This window comes from Epinephelus lanceolatus, chromosome 7 (genome assembly GCF_041903045.1).
Source record: "Epinephelus lanceolatus isolate andai-2023 chromosome 7, ASM4190304v1, whole genome shotgun sequence".
NCBI classification, from domain to species: Eukaryota; Metazoa; Chordata; class Actinopteri; order Perciformes; family Serranidae; genus Epinephelus; species Epinephelus lanceolatus.
The window spans coordinates 30,049,411-30,074,453 of record NC_135740.1 but is presented as its reverse complement, the minus strand read 5'-3'; the positions used below and the strand labels follow the sequence as shown (position 1 = coordinate 30,074,453).

General features: G+C 41.5%; 1 protein-coding gene across 4 annotated transcripts in view; it reads left to right on the top strand.

Moving 5' to 3' along the window:
• The window catches only part of drp2 (dystrophin related protein 2), a 197,279-nt gene that overhangs the window by 96,888 nt on the left and 75,348 nt on the right, over positions 1-25,043 (top strand). For all 4 annotated transcript variants that reach the window (XM_078169424.1, XM_078169423.1, XM_033633165.2 and 1 more), the window contains exons 4-7: positions 13,407-13,527; positions 14,093-14,204; positions 20,160-20,316; positions 24,647-24,793. In XM_078169424.1, coding sequence (XP_078025550.1) covers positions 13,407-13,527; positions 14,093-14,204; positions 20,160-20,316; positions 24,647-24,793 — 537 coding nt within the window. The remainder of the gene's footprint in view (positions 1-13,406; positions 13,528-14,092; positions 14,205-20,159; positions 20,317-24,646; positions 24,794-25,043) is intronic.

Genomic DNA, 25,043 nt, shown 5'->3' with positions numbered 1-25,043 from the left:
TTTCAAGTCACATGACCCGAGATAAAGCCACTGTAGCTGCAGTTTTGCTGTTACTTTAAGGAAGTTAGGAATAGATTTGCACTCAGTTGACTTTACTGAACTAGGGCTGCAACTAACAGTTATTTTCAGAGATTAATCTGTTGATTAATTTCATGATTAAACAATTATTTGGTCAATCAGAAAATGGTAGAACATGGTGTCATGAAATGTGTTGTTTGTCAGACCAACAGTTTTTCCATTTACCTCAATGTAAGGCTGGAAAAACTAGAAATTCTCACATTTGACCATAAAATCTTTGGCATTTCTGCTTAAAATTTGACTTGAACAGCCAATCAATCCTTGAAAAAGTTCTTGTGATCGTGATCGTCGAATTGGTTAATTGACTAATTGCTGCAACCAAGTGGCAACTTCTGGGTCTGAAAAAAGGGAATCCAATGTGGAAATGCTTTAAATCTGCTTTCTTTCTTTTCTTTCTAATGGCCAGCAGGGGGCAACTCCACTGACTGCAAAGAGAAGTCAAATTGTACAGAAGTCTATGAGAAAATAAACCTACTTTTCACTTAATTTATTACCTCAGTAAACATTATACTGATGAGTTTATGGTCTCAGTCGCTACTTTCACTTTGTAAATCATTTAGGGTATGCTTTAGAGCTTGGCTACCTTGTGACTGACAAGTTGCTACCATGGTGGTATCCTTGTGCTCTCATTCATATCTACCCGTCACACTTCAACAACTGGACTTCTGCAAGAAGATTCCCAACAAACAAGATGGTGACAGCCAAAATGTCAAACTCAAGGTTTAAAAACGGAAGTCAGGGGGCGACTCTAGTGATTGCAAAGAGAAGTCAGATTGTACAGAAGACCCTACCTCTCACTTGATTTATTACCTTGGTAAACATTTTACTGATGAGTTTATGGTAGCTAGTTTCAAGTCTTCTTCAATACAGCATGATGTTCGTTTTGTAAATGATGGTCCCATTTCGAGTAAAATAGCCCATAAAGTAGGGTATGCTTTGGGGCATGGCTACCTTGTGATTGACAGGTTACTACCAAGATGGCGACAAACGAAATGTCAAACTCGAGGCTTCAAAACAGGAGTCTAAAAACCAATGGGTAACGTCATAGTGGCTACGTCCCCTTCTTCTATACAGTCTATGATTGCAACTCCAGACTGAGCAGTAGACAGTTTTTATTTGACAAGACACTTATCTGAGCTCAAAGACTGTGTGTTTTTGAGTCAAGCATTTGGCCACCCTGTGAAATATATATATATTTAGTTATTAAACCAGGCAAACTGGTTCCATTCTTATTCACAGCACAGTGGCCTGGGGGATTGGTTGTAGCAGGACAAAGGGCAACACACTCAGACACACAATTTGCACAGTTCAGCCACGATTTAATAAAACTCAGCAACTCTTTGTTAAATAAATCAAGGTGTTGATCAACACTGAACCACATAAGGATTAGCTGCTCCACCTCAGTTTTCATCTCTTTCTGATGGCGATCAGCCAACGGTGAAGGCTACAAACAAGCATTTTATCACATATTTTATCTCAGTTATGATAAGCTGATAGGATTGGCAGCCTTTTTAACATTTTATTTTTTACAATATAAAAGTTAAAGGCTTGAGGAAACATCAGTAAGAGTTGCTGACAGTGGAGTGAGCCACCTCCTCCTCCTGTCAGATAATTCCTCCATGGTTTAGTGATTTGAACTGGCTTGTAAATCCCTTCAAGGGCTTGTGTGGATAGAAGGGCACACAAGCTCACAAACTCAGAGACTGAGACCTTATTGATCATGGCACAAATCAGTGCTTGTTTATCTTTCCAATAAATATTTTCATTCTCATATTTGAGGGCAGGAGAACCAATACTTGGCTTAAAACCCTGGCTCATACTTTGACGTCTGCAGGACACGGTCAGGCGACACGAGTTTTCCATCTCAGGAAGACGGACCAAAAAATAATTGCAACATACGTCAGACTTGTAGGGAAATTAAGAATGATACAGGAACTGATCAAACAGGACATCAAGAGTTTCTGTCGATGTATGGAATAAGATTATATAAATTATGAAATATAGTTCCTTGCACATGTTATTCTAATTTAGCCAGTTTCCTATGTCAGTGTGACAGACTTGTAAGTGCTATGCAGTGTGCAGAGATCAGTGTTCTGAACGTATGTGCAGGATGTTTATACATGGCTCATATCTCATTATCCTTGTCTCCTCCAGTCTCTTCCCCATCTTCATCGCTCACTACAGTGAAATGAGGTGCTTTTGCCTCGTGGGGATGCTTCTTTTCTCTTGAAAGTCTCTGCACACCCACACAAGTGTATTCCATTATTTTTTGGCTGATTAAACCTCTTTTTAGGTTGAAGTTGGTTTGGGAATGTGATGGGATTTTGCAAAGGACACCAAACTTAAGGTGTGAATTCTTTGTTCTATCTTCAGGTGCAACAAACTAACATGAGGTGAGATGTTGGTCAAGCAAGTGTTAAATGCCCACACAGTCCGGAGGACAATGGCAGAGGAAGTACAGTATTCAGATCCTTTACTGAAGTAGAAGTAGTTATGCTGCACTGTAAAATACTCTGTTACAAGTAAAAGTCCTGCACTGAAAACGTCACTGAAGTAAAAGTATCAAAGTACCATCGGTATGATGTACTTAAAATATTGCAAGTAAAAGTAGTAAATGCAGAAAAATGTCCCCTGTTACTGTTCTGTTAATCTGTCGTGGCGACCAACCAATCAGAGCCAAGGAGTCTTTGACCAGAACCAAGAGACATGATCACGTTACTCCATTTTTAGTTTCTTTACACTGGCTCCCAGTGTGTTTTAGAATAGATTTTAAGATTTAACTGATTACTTTTACGGCTCCGTATGGTCTCTCTCCCAGCTATATTTCCAACCTCCTAGTTTCATACATGCCAGGACACACTTTGAGGTCCTCGGGCAGAGGTCTTTTGTATGTCCCAGAGGTCGAGCTCCGAGGCTCTGGAACAATCTGCCCAGGACATCAGGTTGGCCGTGTCAGTGATCTCAGTTTTTAATTAATTTAAACTGTCTTTTATTTCCCAAGTTTTTATATATTAAATTGTTTCATTAGTTCTTTTAAAAGTTGGTGTTTTCATGTCTTGTCTGTTGTAGTTATTGACATGTAAAGCACTTTGTGACTCTGTTTTGAAAATCGCTTTATAAATAAAGACTAGTCCATACCCATTGAGTGCACAGTTGCCCACGTACAGTTTCACATGGTGTGTGTTTGGGATACAGGTCATAGGAAATTGCAGATTAGTCAATAGTCAACTGAACCCATTAAGAAGAGCAATGTATTCAAACAGAGTTTTTGTGAATTTGATAGTACGATTGCAGCCACAGCAATCTCTTGCATTTTAGCCATTTTTCTGTTGTTATAGCGTCACCCAGTTGCCAGTTAGAGTTAAATTTCTCCAGTCACCTTGAGGCGTCGTGTTCTACATATCTACCAAGTGTAGTAAAAATAGATATGGCGGTTAGGCCTAGATAAGAAATTAGCTCTCTAGCGCCCCCATTTTGTTTGATGGGGTCAATAATGGAGGGGTCCCCTCAGATTAGGTGTGGTCATATGCCTACAAAGTTGCGTGGTGATCGGTGAAACCCTTGAGATGTTATACACCTTTATGTAATGAGCCACGCCCTCCGCAATATTCATTGCCTTATAGAAGCTCAGTTTTAGTAAGTTTTCCAACTTTTACCAAGAGGGAACTTTAGATATTGGTCCCTAGATTATGTTCACAGAGTTTCATGCAGATCGGTCAAACTTCCTAGGAAGAGGTCGATTTTTAAGTGTTTTTCAAAAAATTCTAAATGGCAGAAAATCTGTATAACCGGAAGTTACGGGTTCTTGAGGCAAATTTGTTCTTCATGAGGAGAGGCATCTCTGTGAAAAGTTTCATGTCTCTACGACATACGGGGTATGAGATATCCCCATTCAAAGCTTGCAATTTCAATCGGTTGCTATAGTGCCCCCCTTTGGCCAATTGATGTAATATTGCTTCATTCGCATCCTCCCATGACCCTCTACCACTGTGCCAAATTTCACATGGATTGACCAAGTCAGTGAGGAGAAAAACGTGGAACAGACACACACACAGACAAGAGTTTTCATCATTATATAGTAAGATTGTTATCATTATTACTTAATGCAGATGTCAATCATGTCGATCACTGCTTGTGAACTGTGGTCAAACTGTCAAACTAGGCAGCGCTGATCAAATATGAATAAGGATTCTGTTACTGCATTGCCTAATTCTCACCTCAAATGTTTTCAAAAACATTTTTTAGTGAACTGTTTAGCTGTAAAATGAGAAAGTTTACTCAGGCTGGTGGGTGGTGCGTGGTGCTTCGCCTGACTGTTTCCAACATGGCAGCCAGGTTACAAACATTCTATTTTACAGCTAAACAGTACACTATGTTTCTGAAAACATTTGAGGAGAGAAACAGCAAATGCAGTAACATTTACTGTTTCATATCCATATTACTGCAGCAAGGCCATCAGAAGCGCCACAAGGCAACAGAATAGGCAGAGGAATATGATTTTTTTTCACTGATTATAATTCTCATATAGCACTTTTTGGATATAGTGACAGTTTCAGCAAATATACCAAAAGTTTTTTTAATAAAAAAAAATGACCATCTGCAGCTATACTGTCAGCCAATAAATGTGTGGACTGTACGTGTGTAGGGTCTCCGAGGCTCTCAACCTCGCTACAGCCTCTGGTCCCAGTAGTATTAAATACATATATATATATATATATATACAGTACAGGCCAAAAGTTTGGACACACCTTCTCATTCAATGCGTTTTCTTTATTTTCATGACTATTTACATTGTAGATTCTCACTGAAGGCATCAAAACTATGAATGAACACATGTGGAGTTATGTACTTAACAAAAAAGGTGAAATAACTGAAAACATGTTTTATATTCTAGTTTCTTCAAAATAGCCACCCTTTGCTCTGATTACTGCTTTGCACACTCTTGGCATTCTCTTGATGAGCTTCAAGAGGTAGTCACCTGAAATGGTTTCCACTTCACAGGTGTGCCTTATCAGGGTTAATTAGTGGAATTTCTTGCTTTATCAATGGGGTTGGGACCATCAGTTGTGTTGTGCAGAAGTCAGGTTAATACACAGCCGATAGCCCTATTGGACAACTGTTAAAATTCATATTATGGCAAGAACCAATCAGCTAACTAAAGAAAAACGAGTGGCCATCATTACTTTAAGAAATGAAGGTCAGTCAGTCCGGAAAATTGCAAAAACTTTAAATGTGTCCCCAAGTGGAGTCGCAAAAACCATCAAGCGCTACAACGAAACTGGCACACATGAGGACCGACCCAGGAAAGGAAGACCAAGAGTCACCTCTGCTTCTGAGGATAAGTTCATCCGAGTCACCAGCCTCAGAAATCGCAAGTTAACAGCAGCTCAGATCAGAGACCAGATGAATGCCACACAGAGTTCTAGCAGCAGACCCATCTCTAGAACAACTGTTAAGAGGAGACTGCGCCAATCAGGCCTTCATGGTCAAATAGCTGCTAGGAAACCACTGCTAAGGAGAGGCAACAAGCAGAAGAGCTTTGTTTGGGCCAAGAAACACAAGGAATGGACATTAGACCAGTGGAAATCTGTGCTTTGGTCTGATGAGTCCAAATTTGAGATCTTTGGTTCCAACCGCCGTGTCTTTGTGAGACGCAGAAAAGGTGAACGGATGGATTCCACATGCCTGGTTCCCACTGTGAAGCATGGAGGAGGAGGTGTGATGGTGTGGGGGTGTTTTGCTGGTGACACTGTTGGGGATTTATTCAAAATTGAAGGCACACTGAACCAGCATGGCTACCACAGCATCCTGCAGCGACATGCCATCCCATCCGGTTTGCGTTTAGTTGGACGATCATTTATTTTTCAACAGGACAATGACCCCAAACACACCTCCAGGCTGTGTAAGGGCTATTTGACCAAGAAGGAGAGTGATGGAGTGCTGCGGCAGATGACCTGGCCTCCACAGTCACCGGACCTGAACCCAATCGAGATGGTTTGGGGTGAGCTGGACCGCAGAGTGAAGGCAAAGGGGCCAACAAGTGCTAAACACCTCTGGGAACTCCTTCAAGACTGTTGGAAAACCATTTCAGGTGACTACCTCTTGAAGCTCATCAAGAGAATGCCAAGAGTGTGCAAAGCAGTAATCAGAGCAAAGAGTGGCTATTTTGAAGAAACTAGAATATAAAACATGTTTTCAGTTATTTCACCTTTTTTTTTACAGTACATAACTCCACATGTGTTCATTCATAGTTTTGATGCCTTCAGTGAGAATCTACAATGTAAATAGTCATGAAAATAAAGAAAACGCATTGAATGAGAAGGTGTGTCCAAACTTTTGGCCTGTACTGTATATATATATACTCAAGCTCTTTTTTATCAGACTTCCCTAATTTAGCAAGCTGACAGAATAATTGGAGAGAGTTTCAATATTATGTCAGTAGCTTCTATTTTATTGGGCAGATCAAAAGAGAATAAATGGCTTTCCTGTGTGTTAAAGACACCCACTGGTGGGATGATAACAAAAATCCCAGGATGTCTTTAAGGCAGGAAAGTCTCTCTACTGAAATCTTTTTTAATTGACGTGTTATATAGCCCCGTGCACGCTGTGTTGGAGGAGACTCTCATAAAGTTGGCACAGACAGGAGTTACCCAGCAGGCAGATGTGTGTGCGTGTGTGTGTGTGTGTGTGTGTGTGTGTGTGTGTGTGTGTGTGTGTGAGAGAGAGAACCAGTTCCAGTTCTTGAGATACATCACCCACAACTAAGGTGATTTACTGGGAAATGAAAGAACATCCTGAGCATCCCAGGTGACGTTTCTCCCGATACTTCTTGTCACACAGGAGTCAGTATCCAAAGAGCATAAATTTTAACGGTTCTACCCTTCACACACACCTTCAGGTACATTTTAGAGCCTTCATTTGAATCTTTATTGTTTCCTCGATATAAAACTCATGACAGCTCAATGTTGTTTTATTCCAAGAAATAACAATCAAAAGCTTTACCTCTGTTATGACTTCAGTTACTGCATTCGATTCTGCTTGTTGTGTGGAGCTATTTTTGAGCAGGCCAACAATCTGTATGACTAACGGTAAGACAGCCACAGCCACACACACACACACACACACACACACACAAATATACACACATATACAGTAGCCTACATTCACACACACACTCGTAATTGGTTCTGTAAGTACAGCAGAGTTTCCCTTTCCACCCTCTTTCCAATTTTCTGTGCTGTCAGTTTGTGCAGTGTTTCTGAAAGGCGACTTGTATTGACAGTGAGAGGTTTGTGGCTCCTGTTTAATCCCACTCTGACTCCCACCTCGACTGTTGCACTGTGGAATCAGCCTCCCAATTAACAGGACAATGGAGGAACAACACTCACACTTCCACACAATTTTGCAGTTGCTTCTGTCCCCCTTCCTTTCCCTCTTAATTTGTCTTAATGTCTGGCCACTTCCTCGAAAGAAATTTGGAGTAGGATCTCATTGGTCTACTACTGGGTCTGTACAGTCTAAATTTACAGTCCTCAGTTACTAAAGGAAGCCAATTACGAGCTAACAGGAAGGCAAGAATACTCAAATTTGGCTAAACGTTTTGGAATTCTGAGAGCAAATAACACTGCTATCTTATGTTCATGTGTAGCGTTGGCCTGTAGTTTACATTATAGCTCTCTCACAAGTGCCTGTCATAAGAGCTATCTCAAAGTTCACACAGATTAATATTAACTACATTTACGTTCATAGTTAACAAATTGAGTTTTGAACTAAGTTCACAGTCCCCCAGAAATGAACTAGTTCATGTCCTCCATTTTTGTATATAAAGTAACAACTTGTGATCATCACTCATTCACAGATATTTCCAAAGACTGGTCAGATGTTTCAACTCCATGTGTCGTTTCAAATTCGTTGCCGTTAAAGCTGATGTTTGGAGTTGTTTTTTCAGACCAGGCAAGCAAAATAAATGTGAGCTCATGCGTAGCTTATTCAGCAGTAACCGCTAGTAACACTGTCCGGACCCAACAGCATTGCTGTGGAAACACTGTGCCCACCCTCCGGTCTCCCCTCAGATTGACCTAATGAGTAAGGGGCTCAATTTTGGCTGCAAAGCCCTGTTTAGTATTGTTAACTATGTTATCGCTGTTAGCTCTGTTAGCACCGTTAGCAGTGTCAGCACAGCTAATGCTGCTGAAGCTGCTAACGGTGCTAGAGGGGTTTTGTGGCTCAAAATGAAGCCCCTTAACCACTGGGGCTTCCTGAGCAGCGACTAGAGGATGGTTACCATGTTTTTGCAACAGCCACGTCCTGGTAGTGGGACGACATTACCAGGGGTATTTCCTGAATAACTGGAGCTGCTAGCTAGCTCCTCTCCAACCCAGGTGGTGCACAGTGCAGAGCAGCACATTATGTTAATGCAGCCAGCCTGATGTCTGTCAGCAAAGCCAACAGAAAATGAAATAAAGGGCAGTTTACATCAGCACCTAAGTGGATGGAGCTCTGAAATGTGGCGCTAAAGCTCATTGAGTCAATGGAGCTCCGGGCTAAAAGGAAAGACCTATTGTATGTCACATCTTGTGCATGTTTTGTTTTGTTTTTCATTAACCAGTTAGTCACCAGTTAATGAGTGTCTAGCTATCGAAAGCAAAGTCAACTAAGAGTGGTATACCTAGTTGGAATCTGTAACTTTTTAGTTTGTTCATAAACATCCTTAAATAGCCACATGAACTGGATTCAGCAGCACCAATAGCTGCGTTGTCTGCTGGTGTTAAGCCGGCATAACGGACGCTGTAAAAAACGAGCGTTGTTAACTGTAGCTAGAGTGAGGTTAATAAGTTGTCAAAAATTTGCAATTTTAATGAACTTGCTCTTTTAGCACATTCATGCAAAACACTGGTTTTAGCTCAGCTGTTGCAAAACCATAGTAGCTTGAAAACAGCTGGATCAGACCCAAATATTGACACCATTTGGAATGTTTTTTGGTATGTTTTGTGTTGTTATTAGTTGCATTAAAAATACATTTTGCTAAATAGCCAGCAACTTACCTGTCTAAAGTTTTACGAGTTCAGCATCAAACTTCATCTCTTTACTCGCCAAGAGCGGTTTCTAGCCGTGCAAAGCCACACCAATGCTTACTCTTGTTTTCACTTCTTTTCTTTGCCAGCAGCAGTGGTTTCTTGCTGGTAGCAGGTGTTTAGGATGTAATAAACGTGGTTTGCCAAATTCTTCAGCCATCTTTTGCATTATGAAAAGTTATGTGTTTTAAAACGAAAATGACTGTGAATGTAGCCTTTGTGTTTACTGTGCCACTAACCAGGGGCTGTACTCTTTCTTTCGTATTCTCATGTTGGACTGGGGGCAGACTGGACATTGCAGTGACTCACTTTCACCTCTCGAGGTTCAAGTGGTATTACAGGACAGGATGGGCTGGGGCTAGCTGGTTAGCATGCTAATTTCAGTCGATACCTCTACAGCACAATACATAGACGCCCTTGACAAAACATCAACACTGTTACTTCTTTATGTTGATTATGTTTATTTCTTGAATTTTTTTAACCTAAAATTGTGGCTGTACCTTGCACACAAACTGCAGTACATGTTCTCTCTTTCCACAGCCAACCCTCCAACACTGCATAAGCCGAAAAAAAAATTCACTAAGTCATTCATAGGATTCACTGTTGAACATGCCTCCTCTCCTCTCCTCTCCTCTTCCTCTTCCTCTCTCAAAATGTTCCATTTTCAGCACAGCACGCCTTTATAATCTGAGATGCCTCGGCTTCCCGAGCGTCTGGTCGCTCTAAAACTTTTCCGACAAAGCAGAGAGGGAAATTGCATCCCAGTTTTCTATGGAGAATTAAAGCGTTTTAAGAAATGTGAATTATTGATCTTAAGTGGATTTATTCTGATGTCGTTTTTGTGTGTGGGAAGAGCTCTCTCTCTGCTGCGTTTGTGTGTGTGTGTGCGCATTTGCATGTGTATTGGTTTGGTAGCATGTTTACTGTTTGTGTATTTGGGGTGTTGGTGGTGGGGGGTTTGAGTGGGAAGATGTGTTTGTGAGGGTTGTGTGTGTTGGGGCGTCGGGATAAGTGAGTGATTTCAGTGGATGGGAGGGATTTTGTGCGTCAGCTGCAGAATCTTCTCTGCGTCATGCAAGAGGGCAAATGAAATAAAAATTCATCCTCCTCTGTGTTCTCAGAAGTGCACTGAGAGGAACTGTCCAGAGGGAGGGGTAAAAGGAATGCCATCAACATGTTTAGACGAAATGAAGTCAATGAAGTCATTTCCTCCCCCTGACTTTTTCTACCCCATGCATTATGTATCTTAATCTGATCTGAAGGCTTCGCTCTTAATGTTCCTTCAACCAAAGATGAAGCCTCTGAGTGTGAAATTTAGCTGGAATTAAAGTTTTAACATGACAGCTGGCTCAGGGAATCCGTAGCTCAGCTCCTCTTTGGGCAGCAAAGCAGCTAAAGAGGGTATGGAGAGAATAAAGAGAGCGAGAGAGGATGAAAAGAGGGTAAAGGGAAGGGAAGGGAAAGGAAAGGAAGGAAGCGAGGATGTAAGGAAGCGAGGATGTAAGGAAGAAGAGGGAATTTGTTTGTGATTAGAGAAAGAGTGTGAAAGAGGAAGACAGCAGGTTTTTCTCCATGACCGTTGCAGTGGGAATCTTATCTTGCGCCACAGCTCCTCACCGTTACACACTTTTGCATGTTTGCTCGGTGCCGGCTGGTGTTTGCTGGTGTTTCGCCGGTTGTTATCAGGCCTGCCGTTTCTCTGGTCCTGAGGTTTTTCTAATACGCACTGAAACACTGCTGCACCGCACAACGCTGCTAATTCCAGCCAGTAATGTAGATTTTCAGCTGAAATCGTAATCTCTTCATAGCATAAGAGGATTGAGTACGCTGGCTTCACCTAAATAAATTACTTTGAAGAGAGCTGGCATTAATTCACACACCTGCAGTGTGTTTTATACAGAACAAAGATTAGTGTAGGAGAATGAAGAAGGTTGACACACTGGCTTTCTTAAAGGCCCTGGGGAAACTCTGGGTATCTGTGCAGTGGTGGAGTAAAGAGGTCTATACTGTGTGTGTGTGTTCTTGCATAAGGAGTGCTGTTAAATGTGGACCAGTGGAGCCGGGCTCTCCAGCTAATTGGCTGTTCTGTGTGTGGCGGCCAGCTGACCAGTGCTCCCAGTAGATTTGGTCTCCTGTTGTGCCTTGGGCTCTCAGCACAAGCAGACAGCCATGTAATTTCATGCAGTACTGCCAGTAGGTTGTGCTGAGTGTGTGTGTGTGTGTGTGTGTGTGTTCAATGATTCCTTTAGGTAACCCATGTATTTAAACAAGCCAGTTATGCCATTTGGTGTGTCTTTTATATGCGTGTGTGTGTTTGGTGTCTTCTTAAATCGATCTAATTTAACTTTCAGATAAAGAAATAACACATTACTTTTCTTGCAAGTTAAAAGTTAAAATCATAGACAATAAAACGCACCCCTGCTCAAATCAGTGAACTCATGAGTGCATTGATTTGAGCATTGATTAAAAGGATTATGCGGCTTTTGCAGCTGCTAAACCTGCACAAACAGGACAAAAAAAGGAGGGTAATTATCAGAGCACCTGCAAAGGGTGAAATGCACCTCTAACCACGGTGCAAAGCAAATAGTGCCTTAGTTCTCCTGTGTTATTTGGACATATTTAGATTAGGTTATATGCTTACATTTAGCACAAAATTGTCACCTTTCTTTACAAATGAACTTCACTGCAATAACAGTCCAATTTAGAAAGATCAGCTCTTATCGTCACACACAGTTACCATAAAAATTATTGCCGTCTTCAGAGGGTTGGTGGTAACTGAAGCACATTTACAAAGGGGTGTCAAGACCAGACTTTCCAGTGATCATGGCAGCAGTGATTGTACCCAGGTGAAGGTATCGTCATGCCAGTTTGACAGCATCCTCCTGGGCCCATTTGTTCTTGGTGTTGGTTTTGAAGAGGATCAAACTTTCAGTACGTGTTGTTCAATACTTTTTTGGTGGGATTGGGATACCTTTGATCATCCTGATCCCAGCAGAGGGCTGGATTCAGGGTAGATTTCAGGAACAAAAGGTTATAAAACTGGTCAAAAATATATACATTTTGTACTTGAAAGTACAAAGTAAGATATTAGGCTACATACTGTATAAAAATTTCAGTGCAGTAAAGTAAAAAAAGGATGTCGTCCCTATTAAATAATCCCCCAAATAGCTGTCGGAATCAAAAAATCTCCATTTTGTTCTCTTTGGCAGCACCTGCGATGATAAGTGGTACTAGTAGTGTGTTTGTTGGTAGACTGGCTACATTGTGATATGTAGCCCCATTTAGAGCACTAGTTAACCAGATTCTGTAACTTGAAAAGTTTGTATCTGGATCAGTGTGATCCACTCCAGTGTTGCTTTGCTTGCGTTGCTTACAAAAGTAAGATGATCATAAGTGCTATATTGTAGGCAACTGGACTTACTTGCGTTTCTTGAAGACATTTTGCCTTTCATCCAAGAAGTTTCTTCAGTTCTGAACTTTCAAATGCTTGTACCAGTCAAAGGGCATTCTTCCCAAATTGACTTAGTACCACTTATCATCGCAGGTGCTGTCAAGATTCTCCATCATCCAGGTCATGGTCATCATAAGTGCTATATCATAGCACTTATGATGGTCATCATGGTCATGGTCATCATAAGTGCTATATCATAGCACTTATGATGGTCATCATGGTCATGGTCATCATAAGTGCTATATCATAGCACTTATGATGACCATGACCTGGATGATGGAGAATCTTGACCGACAAAAGTAAGATGGATTAGCTGTTCATGGAAAATACGGGATTTCCAAATGACTGGGCCCAGGTGATAAACCTGGAAAATGTTTGATGTTACTTGTGAGATCTGCTCGAATACAATAGGGCTACAACTAATTATTTTAATTATCAGTTCATCTGTTGATTATACATTTTTCAGACTATAAAATGTCAAAAAAATCAGAAAAATGTTAATCAAAATGTCTTCAAATGTTTTGTTTTGTTCCACCAGTAATACAAAATCTAAAGTTATTCAAGTTAAAATTTAAAAGACAAAGCCTCACATTGGAGAAGCTGTAACCAGCCGATGATTGGCATTACTTTTGGTCTATTTTTAGGCAATGCTGTCTTGTTTGAGGAATAGGCAATGGTTCACCTTAGCCTACAGGACTCCTCCTCCTCAGCTACAACCAGCACTTGAGTGTGAAAAACAGCTTATGCCTTTCATTTTCTTCCACTTAGAAACACTCTCCTCCTCTCTGTTTGTCTCCCGGCAGGCGTTCATGGAGGATGTCAAGTCTCGCGGGCCGTTCATCTACTCAGTCTTGGAGTCTGCCCAGGCCTTTCTGGCTCAGCATCCCTTCCAGGAGCCAGAGGAGACCCTGACCGATGGAAAAGGTCTGCTCCCTTCACACTCTGTGCCAACTGCTGAGCCAGCCAAAATATCATACTCGCAACATCCCTCCACTAAGTTCATTGGGAAGGACCCATGCAGGTAGAATCTTCCATTAATAGTTATCAGCAGTGATTCGTCCTCTGGTGTCACACTGGGTTTAGGGAAAGTGTCCGGGTCGGGACCAATTAGCTCCAGCTCACCAGCTTCACGGTACCATCTGCCCAGATCAATAATACAGCAAGCTCTGCTGTTTCTCCACCGACACGTCCTCTTCGTACTGTTTGGCTCTTAGCACAGGACGCTCACCTGGGAAATATTGAAGCAATCTACCTGACTGTGCTCTCCTTGTGTGTCCAACTTGTTTTGCCCCTGGCCCTTCCTTTCTCTCTCTGTTTGTTGGTGCACCTTTCGTCTCCGATCATTGCTCCTCTCATTGTCTGACCTCTAACCCCCGCTCTACTCTACACCCTGTTATTTCTCTGCCTGCTCTATTTTTTTACTTCCTCCTTTGCACCTTTATGCTTTTACCCCTGCGTGGCCTCGTCTAACCTCATCCACCCTCTGCAGAGGTGTCTCCACGCCGGCGAATCTTAAATGTGAGCCGCTCAGTGTGGAAGCAGGCGAACGTTGCCAGTGACCTGTGGGAGAAGCTGACGGCACGCTGTGTGGACCGCCATAGGTCAGACACTTTTTTTTACATTGTGTGTATCTTGTGCAGATGAAATGAGGTTCCTGGAGAGGTGGAAATAAAGCTACTCTTGCCTTTACATTTATCTGACAGCTTAAGTTACTTTACAGTTTATGATTTTACATTTAATAAAAAACAAACAAACAAAAAAACATGATAAGCATACGTAATACAATGTACTGATAAAGATTTCACCAGTGGTTCCTACCTTGATTTGTACACCTTTACAAATAGCAGTGTATAGTTGTGGCCCTGTGTCACATTTCAAACATCTGAGTTGTTCCACCAAAGAGACATTTCATCTCTAAACATGGTGTTATTTGAATAATTGGTCAAAGCTCAGACAGGTAAAAGTTTATGAGATGAAAGAAAAGCTTTATTTATATAGTACATTTTTAAGACACACAGTTATGAAAAATGTAAATGAATGAATAAATCAAGTAAAAAATAAGGATGCAGAACACAGCACAATGAGAGACAGAAGAAACTAAAACAAACAAAACACAAAGATCTATAGAAATGTGTGCCCATGAAGGTGAGTGTTTAGTATCCGCTTCAAACAGTCCAAAGATTCAGAAAATCTGCTGATAAATTGGGGAAGATGGTTCCAGAGGGTTGGGGCTAAAATCGCAAATGCATTAGATCTGAGGATTGGAGTGGTCGAGAAGAGGTATGGAAAATGAGGAGATTAGAAATGTGGGGCAAGGTCATGCAGTACCGTATATGTAATTAACAGGGTCTTGTAGTTAAATCTGAATTTTACAGAAAGCCAGTGGAGGGATGCAAGAACAGGTGCAATGCGTGAACAACAGTTACCTCTACTTAATAGCTTGGCACCTGCATTTTGAACCAGCTGTGAGTGATTTAAAGCAGCTTGACTGAGACATGTGTGGAGGGAATTGCAATAATCTAGACACCATGGTAACATGATGGTCAAAAGTCACATACTGTTCAGAGATTGAACCAAGATTCTTAGTAACAGGTTTAATATTTTATTGAAGAGCACCCATTAACCGATCAACTACAATGGCAAAGTTATCACGACCAATTAAACGAATTTCTGGTTGTCAGGGTTTAAGTGGAGGGAATTATAGGACATCCAATCTTTGGAGTCAGCTAAGCCAGGACAGTTAGGACGAAAGTTAATTCAGGTTATTGGGTTTGGCAGAGCAATAGATCGGTGTATCATCAGCATAAAGGTGATATGACATATCTTAGAGTTGAGTGAACAAACACTGTCAAAATTGAAAACAAATTTGCAGAAAATAACTTTTTGTTTCCTCTTTTTTTTTTCTTTGATCTCCCATTAATCATGTCATGACCCCTTAGGTTGATCATGTGACCCATTGGATGGGCTCAACTACCAGGTTATAAACAACAGGGCTAAACTACTAGGCTGTTTATAAAGTAGTGAAAAAAAAAGATTCGCCACAACCAGCTACTTATGCATTGATGCATCAATATAAATCTTATAATGTCAGAAGCAATGCTTTTGCTGATAACACTTATATACTTGTCGAATGTAGGACTTAAACTTGTAATAGAGTACTTCTGCGTCGTCATATTGGTACTTTCACTTGAGTTAAACATTTGAATACTTCTTCAGCCGCTGGGTTTCTGCATTTGCCCATGTCAGTAATTGTAAAAGCACAAAAATATTAAATTTTTTGGTGAATGGAAAAGGGTTTTCTGTTGAGAGTAGTGGCTTTATAAGTTTATAATCAAGGTCAGTGTTAGAAGCAGACTTTGAGTCAGATCTCTGTTCAGAACAGCAGCATTTTCCTATCCTCTGAAAGCTTTTTAGTTCAGGTTTTGGTGAATATTTCTGAATTGAATTAATAATGTAATGTCATAATGACGTTTACAGGGGAGGTCAGTAAGTTCTATGTGCCATGTGCTCATTAAACTTTCACCTGAAAGCAAACCTTTTGAAATGAATAAAAAAAATCTTCATGAATGAAGAATGAAGGAACTGAATCAAGCTTGGATAAAAATCTTATGATGTGTTCAGTGTTCACGGTTCATTAATTGTCGATGTTAATTATTTGTCAGGGTTCATTTATTGTCATTGTACAACACTGGGTTGCCCAACAAATGCACTCTACACAAAAAAACCAGAAACAAAACAAAAACAAGTGGATTTCTTAGAGCTTCTTGCATCAGAGGAATGTAAACAGCAGCAACAAAAACACTGGGGAATTCTCTAGTCAGATTAGTCAGCATCCTTAGGGAGCCTTCACACCTATAGTTTGGTTCATTCTGCCAGGACTGTGAGGAAAAAATGATATTGTTGAATTGTAGCTCTGATATGGTTCCTGTTTACACTGACTTTTTTACAAACAAACACAGGGAGTAAACATGAAGTTAAACAGACTTACAGGTAGCTCGTTGATTGGACAGCGTTGGTGATCATCCTGCAACATCATGACCCACTTGGGGAAATCAGATTGCAATTACTGACAGAAGTTTATGCAGCACTTCAATGCATGTTTATGTTCTTGGGTGTCACAAAGAGCTCACAAAGAAACAACACGTTATGAGCATTATTAGTATTATTAGACAAATATAATACAAATGGACCACGTTATGTGTAATGACTAACAGGTAGAGACGGAAGGACAAGGAGGGGTACTGTTAGGTCATGATTCAGGGCGTATTACTGTGGAATCACTGACACACTTTTTAATGGACTTCATGAACTGACAAAGTATAAGCACAACAGTTTTAACAGTTTTTAACCTATTAATCAGGAAAAGTATGCATGCTGAGGTACCATTGACCATTGTTATCAAATAATATGCATAAATAGGTTATATATACACCGATCATCCAAAACCTTAAAACCACTGGCGGAGGAGGTGATTAATATTGATCATATTGTTACCACGCAATGTTCTGCTGGGAAAATTTTGGTTCCTGGTATTCATGTGGATACCACTTGACACGCAGCACCCACCCAAACACTGTTGTGGACCTACTACACCCTGCCTCATGGCAACAATGCACCTTGATGGCAGTGACCACAAAGCAGAACAATGCACCATGCAAAAACAGCTCAGGAATGGCCTGAAGAACATGACAGAGAGCTCAACGCGTCAACCTGGCCTCCAAATGCCCCAGATTCCAATCTGATTGGGCATTCATGGGATGTGTCAGTACCCCAGAGGTACCCCTGATCCACTGTGAGGCCTTTTTGGATCGGACTTGGCTCTGACATGTCAAGGTGTGGACACAGGACCTCTGGGGGTGTCCTGTGGAGTCTGGCACTGGGGCGTTGGCGGTGGATCCTTTGACACCTGTTGGTTGTGAGATGGGATACTGGCATGTCCCACGGATGCTTGATCAGATTGGGATCTGGGGAATTTGGAGGCCAGGTTGATGCCTTGCACTCTTCGTTATGTTCCTTGGGCCATTTCTGAGCATTGTTTGTGGTGAGGCATGGTGCTGCTGGAGGAAGGGCACCGCCATCGAGGAGTGTTATTGCTATGAGGGGGGCGACTTGGTCTGCAACAGTGCTTGGATGAGTGAAGTGCTTCAAGTGGCATCCACATGAATGCCAGGACCAAAGATTTCCCAGCAGAACATTGCATTGTAGCGAGATGATCGGTATTATATATATATATATATATACAGTACAGGCCAAAAGTTTGGACACACCTTCTCATTCAATGCGTTTTCTTTATTTTCATGACTATTTACATTGTAGATTCTCACTGAAGGCATCAAAACTATGAATGAACACATGTGGAGTTATGTACTTAACAAAAAAAGGTGAAATAACTGAAAACATGTTTTATATTCTAGTTTCTTCCAAATAGCCACCCTTTGCTCTGATTACTGCTTTGCACACTCTTGGCATTCTCTCGATGAGCTTCAAGAGGTAGTCACCTGAAATGGTTTCCACTTCACAGGTGTGCCTTATCAGGGTTAATTAGTGGAATTTCTTGCTTTATCAATGGGGTTGGGACCATCAGTTGTGTTGTGCAGAAGTCAGGTTAATACACAGCCGACAGCCCTATTGGACAACTGTTAAAATTCATATTATGGCAAGAACCAATCAGCTAACTAAAGAAAAATGAGTGGCCATCATTACTTTAAGAAATGAAGGTCAGTCAGTCCGGAAAATTGCAAAAACTTTAAATGTGTCCCCAAGTGGAGTCGCAAAAACCATCAAGCGCTACAATGAAACTGGCACACATAAGGACCGACCCAGGAAAGGAAGACCAAGAGTCACCTCTGCTTCTGAGGATAAGTTCATCCGAGTCACCAGCCTCAGAAATCGCAAGTTAACAGCAGCTCAGATCAGAGACCAGATGAATGCCACACAGAGTTCTAGCAGCAGACCCATCTCTAGAACAACTGTTAAGAGGAGACTGCGCCAATCAGGCCTTCATGGTCAAATAGCTGCTAGGAAACCACTGCTAAGGAGAGGCAACAAGCAGAAGAGATTTGTTCGGGCCAAGAAACACAAGGAATGGACATTAGACCAGTGGAAATCTGTGCTTTGGTCTGATGAGTCCAAATTTGAGATCTTTGGTTCCAACCGCCGTGTCTTTGTGAGATGCAGAAAAGGTGAACGGATGGATTCCACATGCCTGGTTCCCACTGTGAAGCATGGAGGAGGAGGTGTGATGGTGTGGGGGTGTTTTGCTGGTGACACTGTTGGGGATTTATTCAAAATTGAAGGCACACTGAACCAGCATGGCTACCACAGCATCCTGCAGCGACATGCCATCCCATCCGGTTTGCGTTTAGTTGGACCATCATTTATTTTTCAGCAGGACAATGACCCCAAACACACCTCCAGGCTGTGTAAGGGCTATTTGACCAAGAAGGAGAGTGATGGAGTGCTGCGGCAGATGACCTGGCCTCCACAGTCACCGGACCTGAACCCAATTGAGATGGTTTGGGGTGAGCTGGACCGCAGAGTGAAGGCAAAGGGGCCAACAAGTGCTAAACACCTCTGGGAACTCCTTCAAGACTGTTGGAAAACCATTTCAGGTGACTACCTCTTGAAGCTCATGGAGAGAATGCCAAGAGTGTGCAAAGCAGTAATCAGAGCAAAGGGTGGCTATTTTGAAGAAACTAGAATATAAAACATGTTTTCAGTTATTTCACCTTTTTTTGTTAAGTACATAACTCCACATGTGTTCATTCATAGTTTTGATGCCTTCAGTGAGAATCTACAATGTAAATAGTCATGAAAATAAAGAAAACGCATTGAATGAGAAGGTGTGTCCAAACTTTTGGCCTGTACTGTATATTATATCTGTCAGTGGTTTTAATGTTTTGGCTGATGGGCGCACAAGGACTTTAAGCTACAAATCAATTATGAGATCATGGACAGATTTCACAATCAGTAGATGGATTTATTAATAGCTTAGCTTCTGAAATCATGCTTAATCCATATCAGAGTTTGTTTTTACTGAATCAACAGGCTAGGTGTGAAAGTTTTTACCATACAGCACAAATGTACCTGTAACTTTTCAAGCTATGAAGTTGGGAGTGTTATTTCTCTCTGAGACTCTGTGTGTGTGTGTGTGTGTGTGTGTGAGAGAGAGAGAGTTGATCCATAGCAGGGTTCTGCTGCAATACATTACACGTAATACAATTACCATAACCTGATTACAAAATGCGGCAAATATAATCCATTACAGAAACAATTAGGAACACACATTCATCAAGTTTTAGATCATTGAAAATTCAGAGCTCAGTAGAATATTAAAACCTGTTTTCAAAGAAAAGGCATTTAGATTATGAAATGATGGTATGGAATAATGTGCACGCTGCTCAGCTGAAACGACAGTCTGTAAATTTAAATAAATGATGTGTTGGACTGCATGCTCTGTGGGTGTTGATAGAATTTTTTGTGCTTGCATTAGCTCCAAATTTTTATGGTGCAGGTAGTTAACTGTAATGAATTATGTTTTCAACAAAACTCCCCAGACACATGGAGAGGACATTAGAGCGTCTACTCCAGATCCAGGCAGCGATGGAGGAGCTGGCAGTGGCCCTGGAGCAGGCAGAGGGGGTGAGAGACGCCTGGGAGCCTGTAGGAGACCTCTTCATCGACTCTTTGCAGGACCACATAGACGCCACCAAGGTAGACACAGAAAACATGCTGCATTACGTACACACTCTGTCTTTCTTCTTATCTCCCTAATGCACACACACTCGTACATGCAGACACGTTATCATGAATCCTAGATATAAATGGCTTTTACCTGTGGAGTAACTTAATTGTCTCCTTTGAAGTAATCGCCTCCGACTAACCCAGAAAAACGCACTTTAACACATTATAAACAAACATCAAAACAGTGACATCCTGCTTTTTTTATCACAATAACACAGCAGTGGTATGTTGCTCATGAATAAGTGAGGGACGTGTACAAGGCTGGGTTGCTTTAAAGTGTTTGTTTTGGTTGCCTGTGTACACACGTCCCTTTCGGAGTAGCTGCGATCTGACAGATGATGACAAGGACACGGCACTTCAAACTGACACAGCGAGATGGCAGAGGTTACAATCCCCCAGTTGGAAAGATGTTGTTAAGCAAATGGCAGGTCATTGGTTCAGTCATTATGGAGTGCCGAGGTGCCGCTGCTGCCTGTAATTTGTGTGGCGCTGTTCATTAGAGGTGAGGGCACTTCACAATAATCATGTCACTGTTTGGGCTCCTGTCACAGGCAGCACATGTTCGGCTTGGTCTTTAGGGCAGGACTGTCAAGTAGGCGTCATCTCCCTCACTCACTTAAATGTAGTCACAGACACATATAAAAGCACGCACTCACAGATGCATGCAAATTAGACACACAGAAAGCCACATACTGCACACTTGCATACACACAGATAGAGCTGTGACTAAGGCTTATTTCAATCGGTCTATAATTTGATCTATAAAATGTCTGTCACAGCTTTTCAAAATCCCAAAGTACCATATTTAAAGTCCCCCTGCAGACATGTGTAGCTAGCATCTTTCATTTGTTAACGCTTGTAGGAGCAGAATATGCATGAATGATTTTTTTTTTATATATGGTGTATACGTTCTATTGGGTGTCAGGTCTCACAGGGTAATTAGCAGTCATCACTATACATAGTAGGGACCTTTCTTTTTCTGGTCAGGTGTTCCACCCAGAAGGAAAACGTTTTTGACCGCTCAAGCAGCTTGTTGCTGCGGGAGTTAAACATGTGGATGTTTTTGAGGATTTTTGGAAACATGTTTGAGTTTAATGGACACTGACAAGTTTAATTGATCAGACATGGTAACAATCAGCGTGTCGGTTAAGTCATCCCATGGCTTGAAGCATCGGCGTAGCCTCTACAATGCTGTTTGTTAGAAGGTAAGCTAACTGGCAGTGGCTGACACAGCGTTCATGGGTCCTGACATGCAGGGGCTGACACGCAGCAAATGGCTGCATGTTGGAATCAAACCTATGCCGCTGCAAAGGACTCGTGCACACACTCTACCAGGTGAACTAGAAGGCAACCCTGCGATGAGGTTTTTGGTAGATAGTGGAATAAAGCGGCATGGTGGAGTAGTGGTTAGCATGTAGCAGAGTTTGCATGTTCTCCTCGTGTCAATGTAGGTTTCCTCCAGGTACTCCAGCTTCCTCCCACAATCCAAAGACATGTAGGTTAATTGGTGACTCTAAATTGTCCGTAGGTGTGAATGTGAGCGTGAATGGTTGTCCGTCTCTATGTGTCCGCCCTGGGATAGTCTGTCCAGGGTCTACCCCACCTCTCGCCTAATGTCAGTTGGGATAGGCTCCAGCCCCCCTGCGACCCCCAACAGGATAAGTGGTTATGGAAAATGAGTGAATGAATGAATGAATGGAATAAAGATCCAAAAATCCACCATGTTTGGGGTCAAACTTTCCCTAATGCTAACTCTGCTCCCTGTGCTGACAAGTCCGCTCTGCACTCAAGGTTTCAGGTTTCTTTGCCAGTGTTGTACAAAGTCTCTTCCCCGTCGATACATGTTACCATATTTGACAGTGATTGGATTTCATCGTAGTGGCGTACCTGATCTAATTTGCCCAGTGTATGTTTGAATCTCAGATTTTAGGTAAGTGCAGAGACATTGTCCCTCTGTAGAGGACTGTGAAAGGACCTCTATAGTGACAAACTTTGCACAGGTACAAGTCACTATAGTCAAGGACAGACATTTTGGAGTGGAGAGGGACTTTGAACTATTTTGATTCATCTGATTTACAGTCCAAAACCCAAAAAACATATTTGCTATCAAAGCAGCAAACCCACCTTCCTTGCTGGAAAAAAGGTTACTTAAAAATTAATCAATTATCAAAACAGCTTTAGATTAATTTCCTCTTGATTGCCTATTAAACTAATTGTTCCAGCTCTACACTCACAGTATGCACTGACACAGACAAACAAATGTGCACACTTGCTCTGAGACGCCCAGCATAACAGTGATGCATTCTTACCTTCCTTATAATTTTTGTTGCCTCTCCCTTTTACATTGTCCCTGCTGGTGTCTAAAGATAGTCAGCATATTTGCAGATACCAGGGATTAATGTCCTGCCATTATAGGAAGCCATTCTGGTGAAATTCACATCTACACAGTGTGAAGCTTCCACAGGGTTACAAATTACTCAAGCTGCGGTAGATCATCCATCACGGTAAACATGAAACCTTAATTTGATTTCAGCCGCATTTGTGTTTGAACATTATTTTAATGTGCTGGAGTTTTTACATAAATCCACACCCTGTCATTCAAACGGTGCTCTCGGGAAGAAATGAGGAGAAGTAATCCCCAAAAAACATGAGACTTCAGGCTGTCCTAAGGCTGAGTTTGCTGGAGTTCATGCCACGCAGCTTCCTAGTTGTGAATGCCTTATAGTACCTTTCACTCCTAATCTTTTATGTAGGTCTCCTCTGTGTTATGTCAAATAAGACATCATCAGGACAAAATAAAAAAAATATATATATAAACAACATGTCCTCTTTATTTATGGTGTCTTCAGCCATATTCTCATGGAAGTAATATTACCTGGGGTCCTCAGGCAATTTGTAATAATTGTGATGGTCCTCTACAGCCCTACTCACACGGGACTAGTATTACCAGGGGAGCTCACGTAATTTAGAAAATAGGTCATATGATATTGTCATAACAGTCCTATGTGAATCAGCATGCTGCAATTACATGGAGTCACGCAGATGGTAGGCAGCAGACAGAAAACAGCTTCTCGATGGTATGAAAAAACAAACACACAGTCCAAAGGAAGACAGTTCAGTAAAGCAGAGCATGCATAACAATATGTTGCGATGGTGATGTCATATTGTTTACAAAGAATGGAATAGAATACAATAAATAAAGTTATTTCATGTTTATTATTTCATGCGGTTGTGGAATTGTCCAGTAATTGTCCAGGGCTGTGTTCAGCCCCGACAAAACGTAGTAAAACGTTCATCCAAACAGAAGCGATGGTGCATTGAGCACCCTGTTGTGTAATGCAGGCACACTGCCTTTTACGAAATTCAAGCCAAACGTGCTTTATTGGCATGGGAAAACTTATGGTTTGTATATACATTGCTGCTGATTGGGTGCATCACTGACACACTCACCCAATGAGAGAAAAAAACCCTCATAGTTAGTTGCACATCATTTTAAGGAAACATGTCGTTCAACCTGGAAATCGTAGCAAAATGGTGCACACCGTTTTGAGATCGAACATGCCCCAGATTGCTTGTGTTTTCCTCTTGTGTGAGGAGCTACGTAACATTTGGTTGTAAATTCCATCACAGAGGATGGCAGAAAGTTCTATTGCTGTCTGCTGTTGCCGTTGCTGGCATTTGTTGCTGATGATCTCCTGTCCAATAAAATGATATCTGGTTTGTCATCTGCCGTCTCCCTGATTTCATGTGGACGCAACATTAATCACAAGCCTGGTGATAGTAGACCTGTGAGACAAGAGGTCCAGCAATTTAGATTTAAGTATATTTTAAGTTAGGTGTGGCACAACACATAAATGAACAAATTACATACCTACACCACGCAGTGCAAAATGACAGGGACTCCGTTAATGGATGTTGTTATTATGTATCCTGAGTCCGACACCGTTTACTATATAAAGTCTCTATTTTTCTTCACTGTTTGTGTATAAAATCTACTATGAACAGAGGCTGGTGCTATTCAAATATCATTATACATTCTTTTCACTTTGACTTAAGTTAATATGTGGTTACTGCCAAATATTTTCCAGATAGAACAGAGCTGACAGCAATAACAGATCACATTTCAATTGATTTTTGTCACTTATTTAATTTCAGTGGAGTTTTTGTCCAGACCGAGTGTTTGCCTGAGTCTGATATCTTTCCTAAATTTAATATATTTTATATCTCTGCCTTTTTCCTCTTTTCTATCCCTCCATCTCCACTCCTTCTGCTCATCTTGTGCTCTCTTGTCCTCCTGCAGTTATTTAAGGAGGAGCTGACCCAAGTGAAGGAGGGCATGAAGCACATCAATGATCTTGCCCACCAGCTGGCTATCTCTGATGTCCATTTGTCGATGGAGAACGCCCGCGCCCTGGAGCATCTCAACAGCAGATGGAAAGTGCTTCAGGTAGAGTTCACTGCTGGGTCTGTGTTGCCCGTTTGACGCTGTCAGCAGCAGCTTTTCCTGCAGTCGGATTCAAAGGAGACATTAGAGAGCGATTCCAAGTGTAATGTTTGTATTAATGCAAGTTCAGGGTTTATGTGACCCCAGGCCTCCAACTGCTTCACTGTTTGTCCTCTATCAGTTTGTGAGGCTGTGAAGGACTGTGTGAATTAGGGAATGGATAAAGGGCGTGTGTGTGCTTACGTGTGTGAGA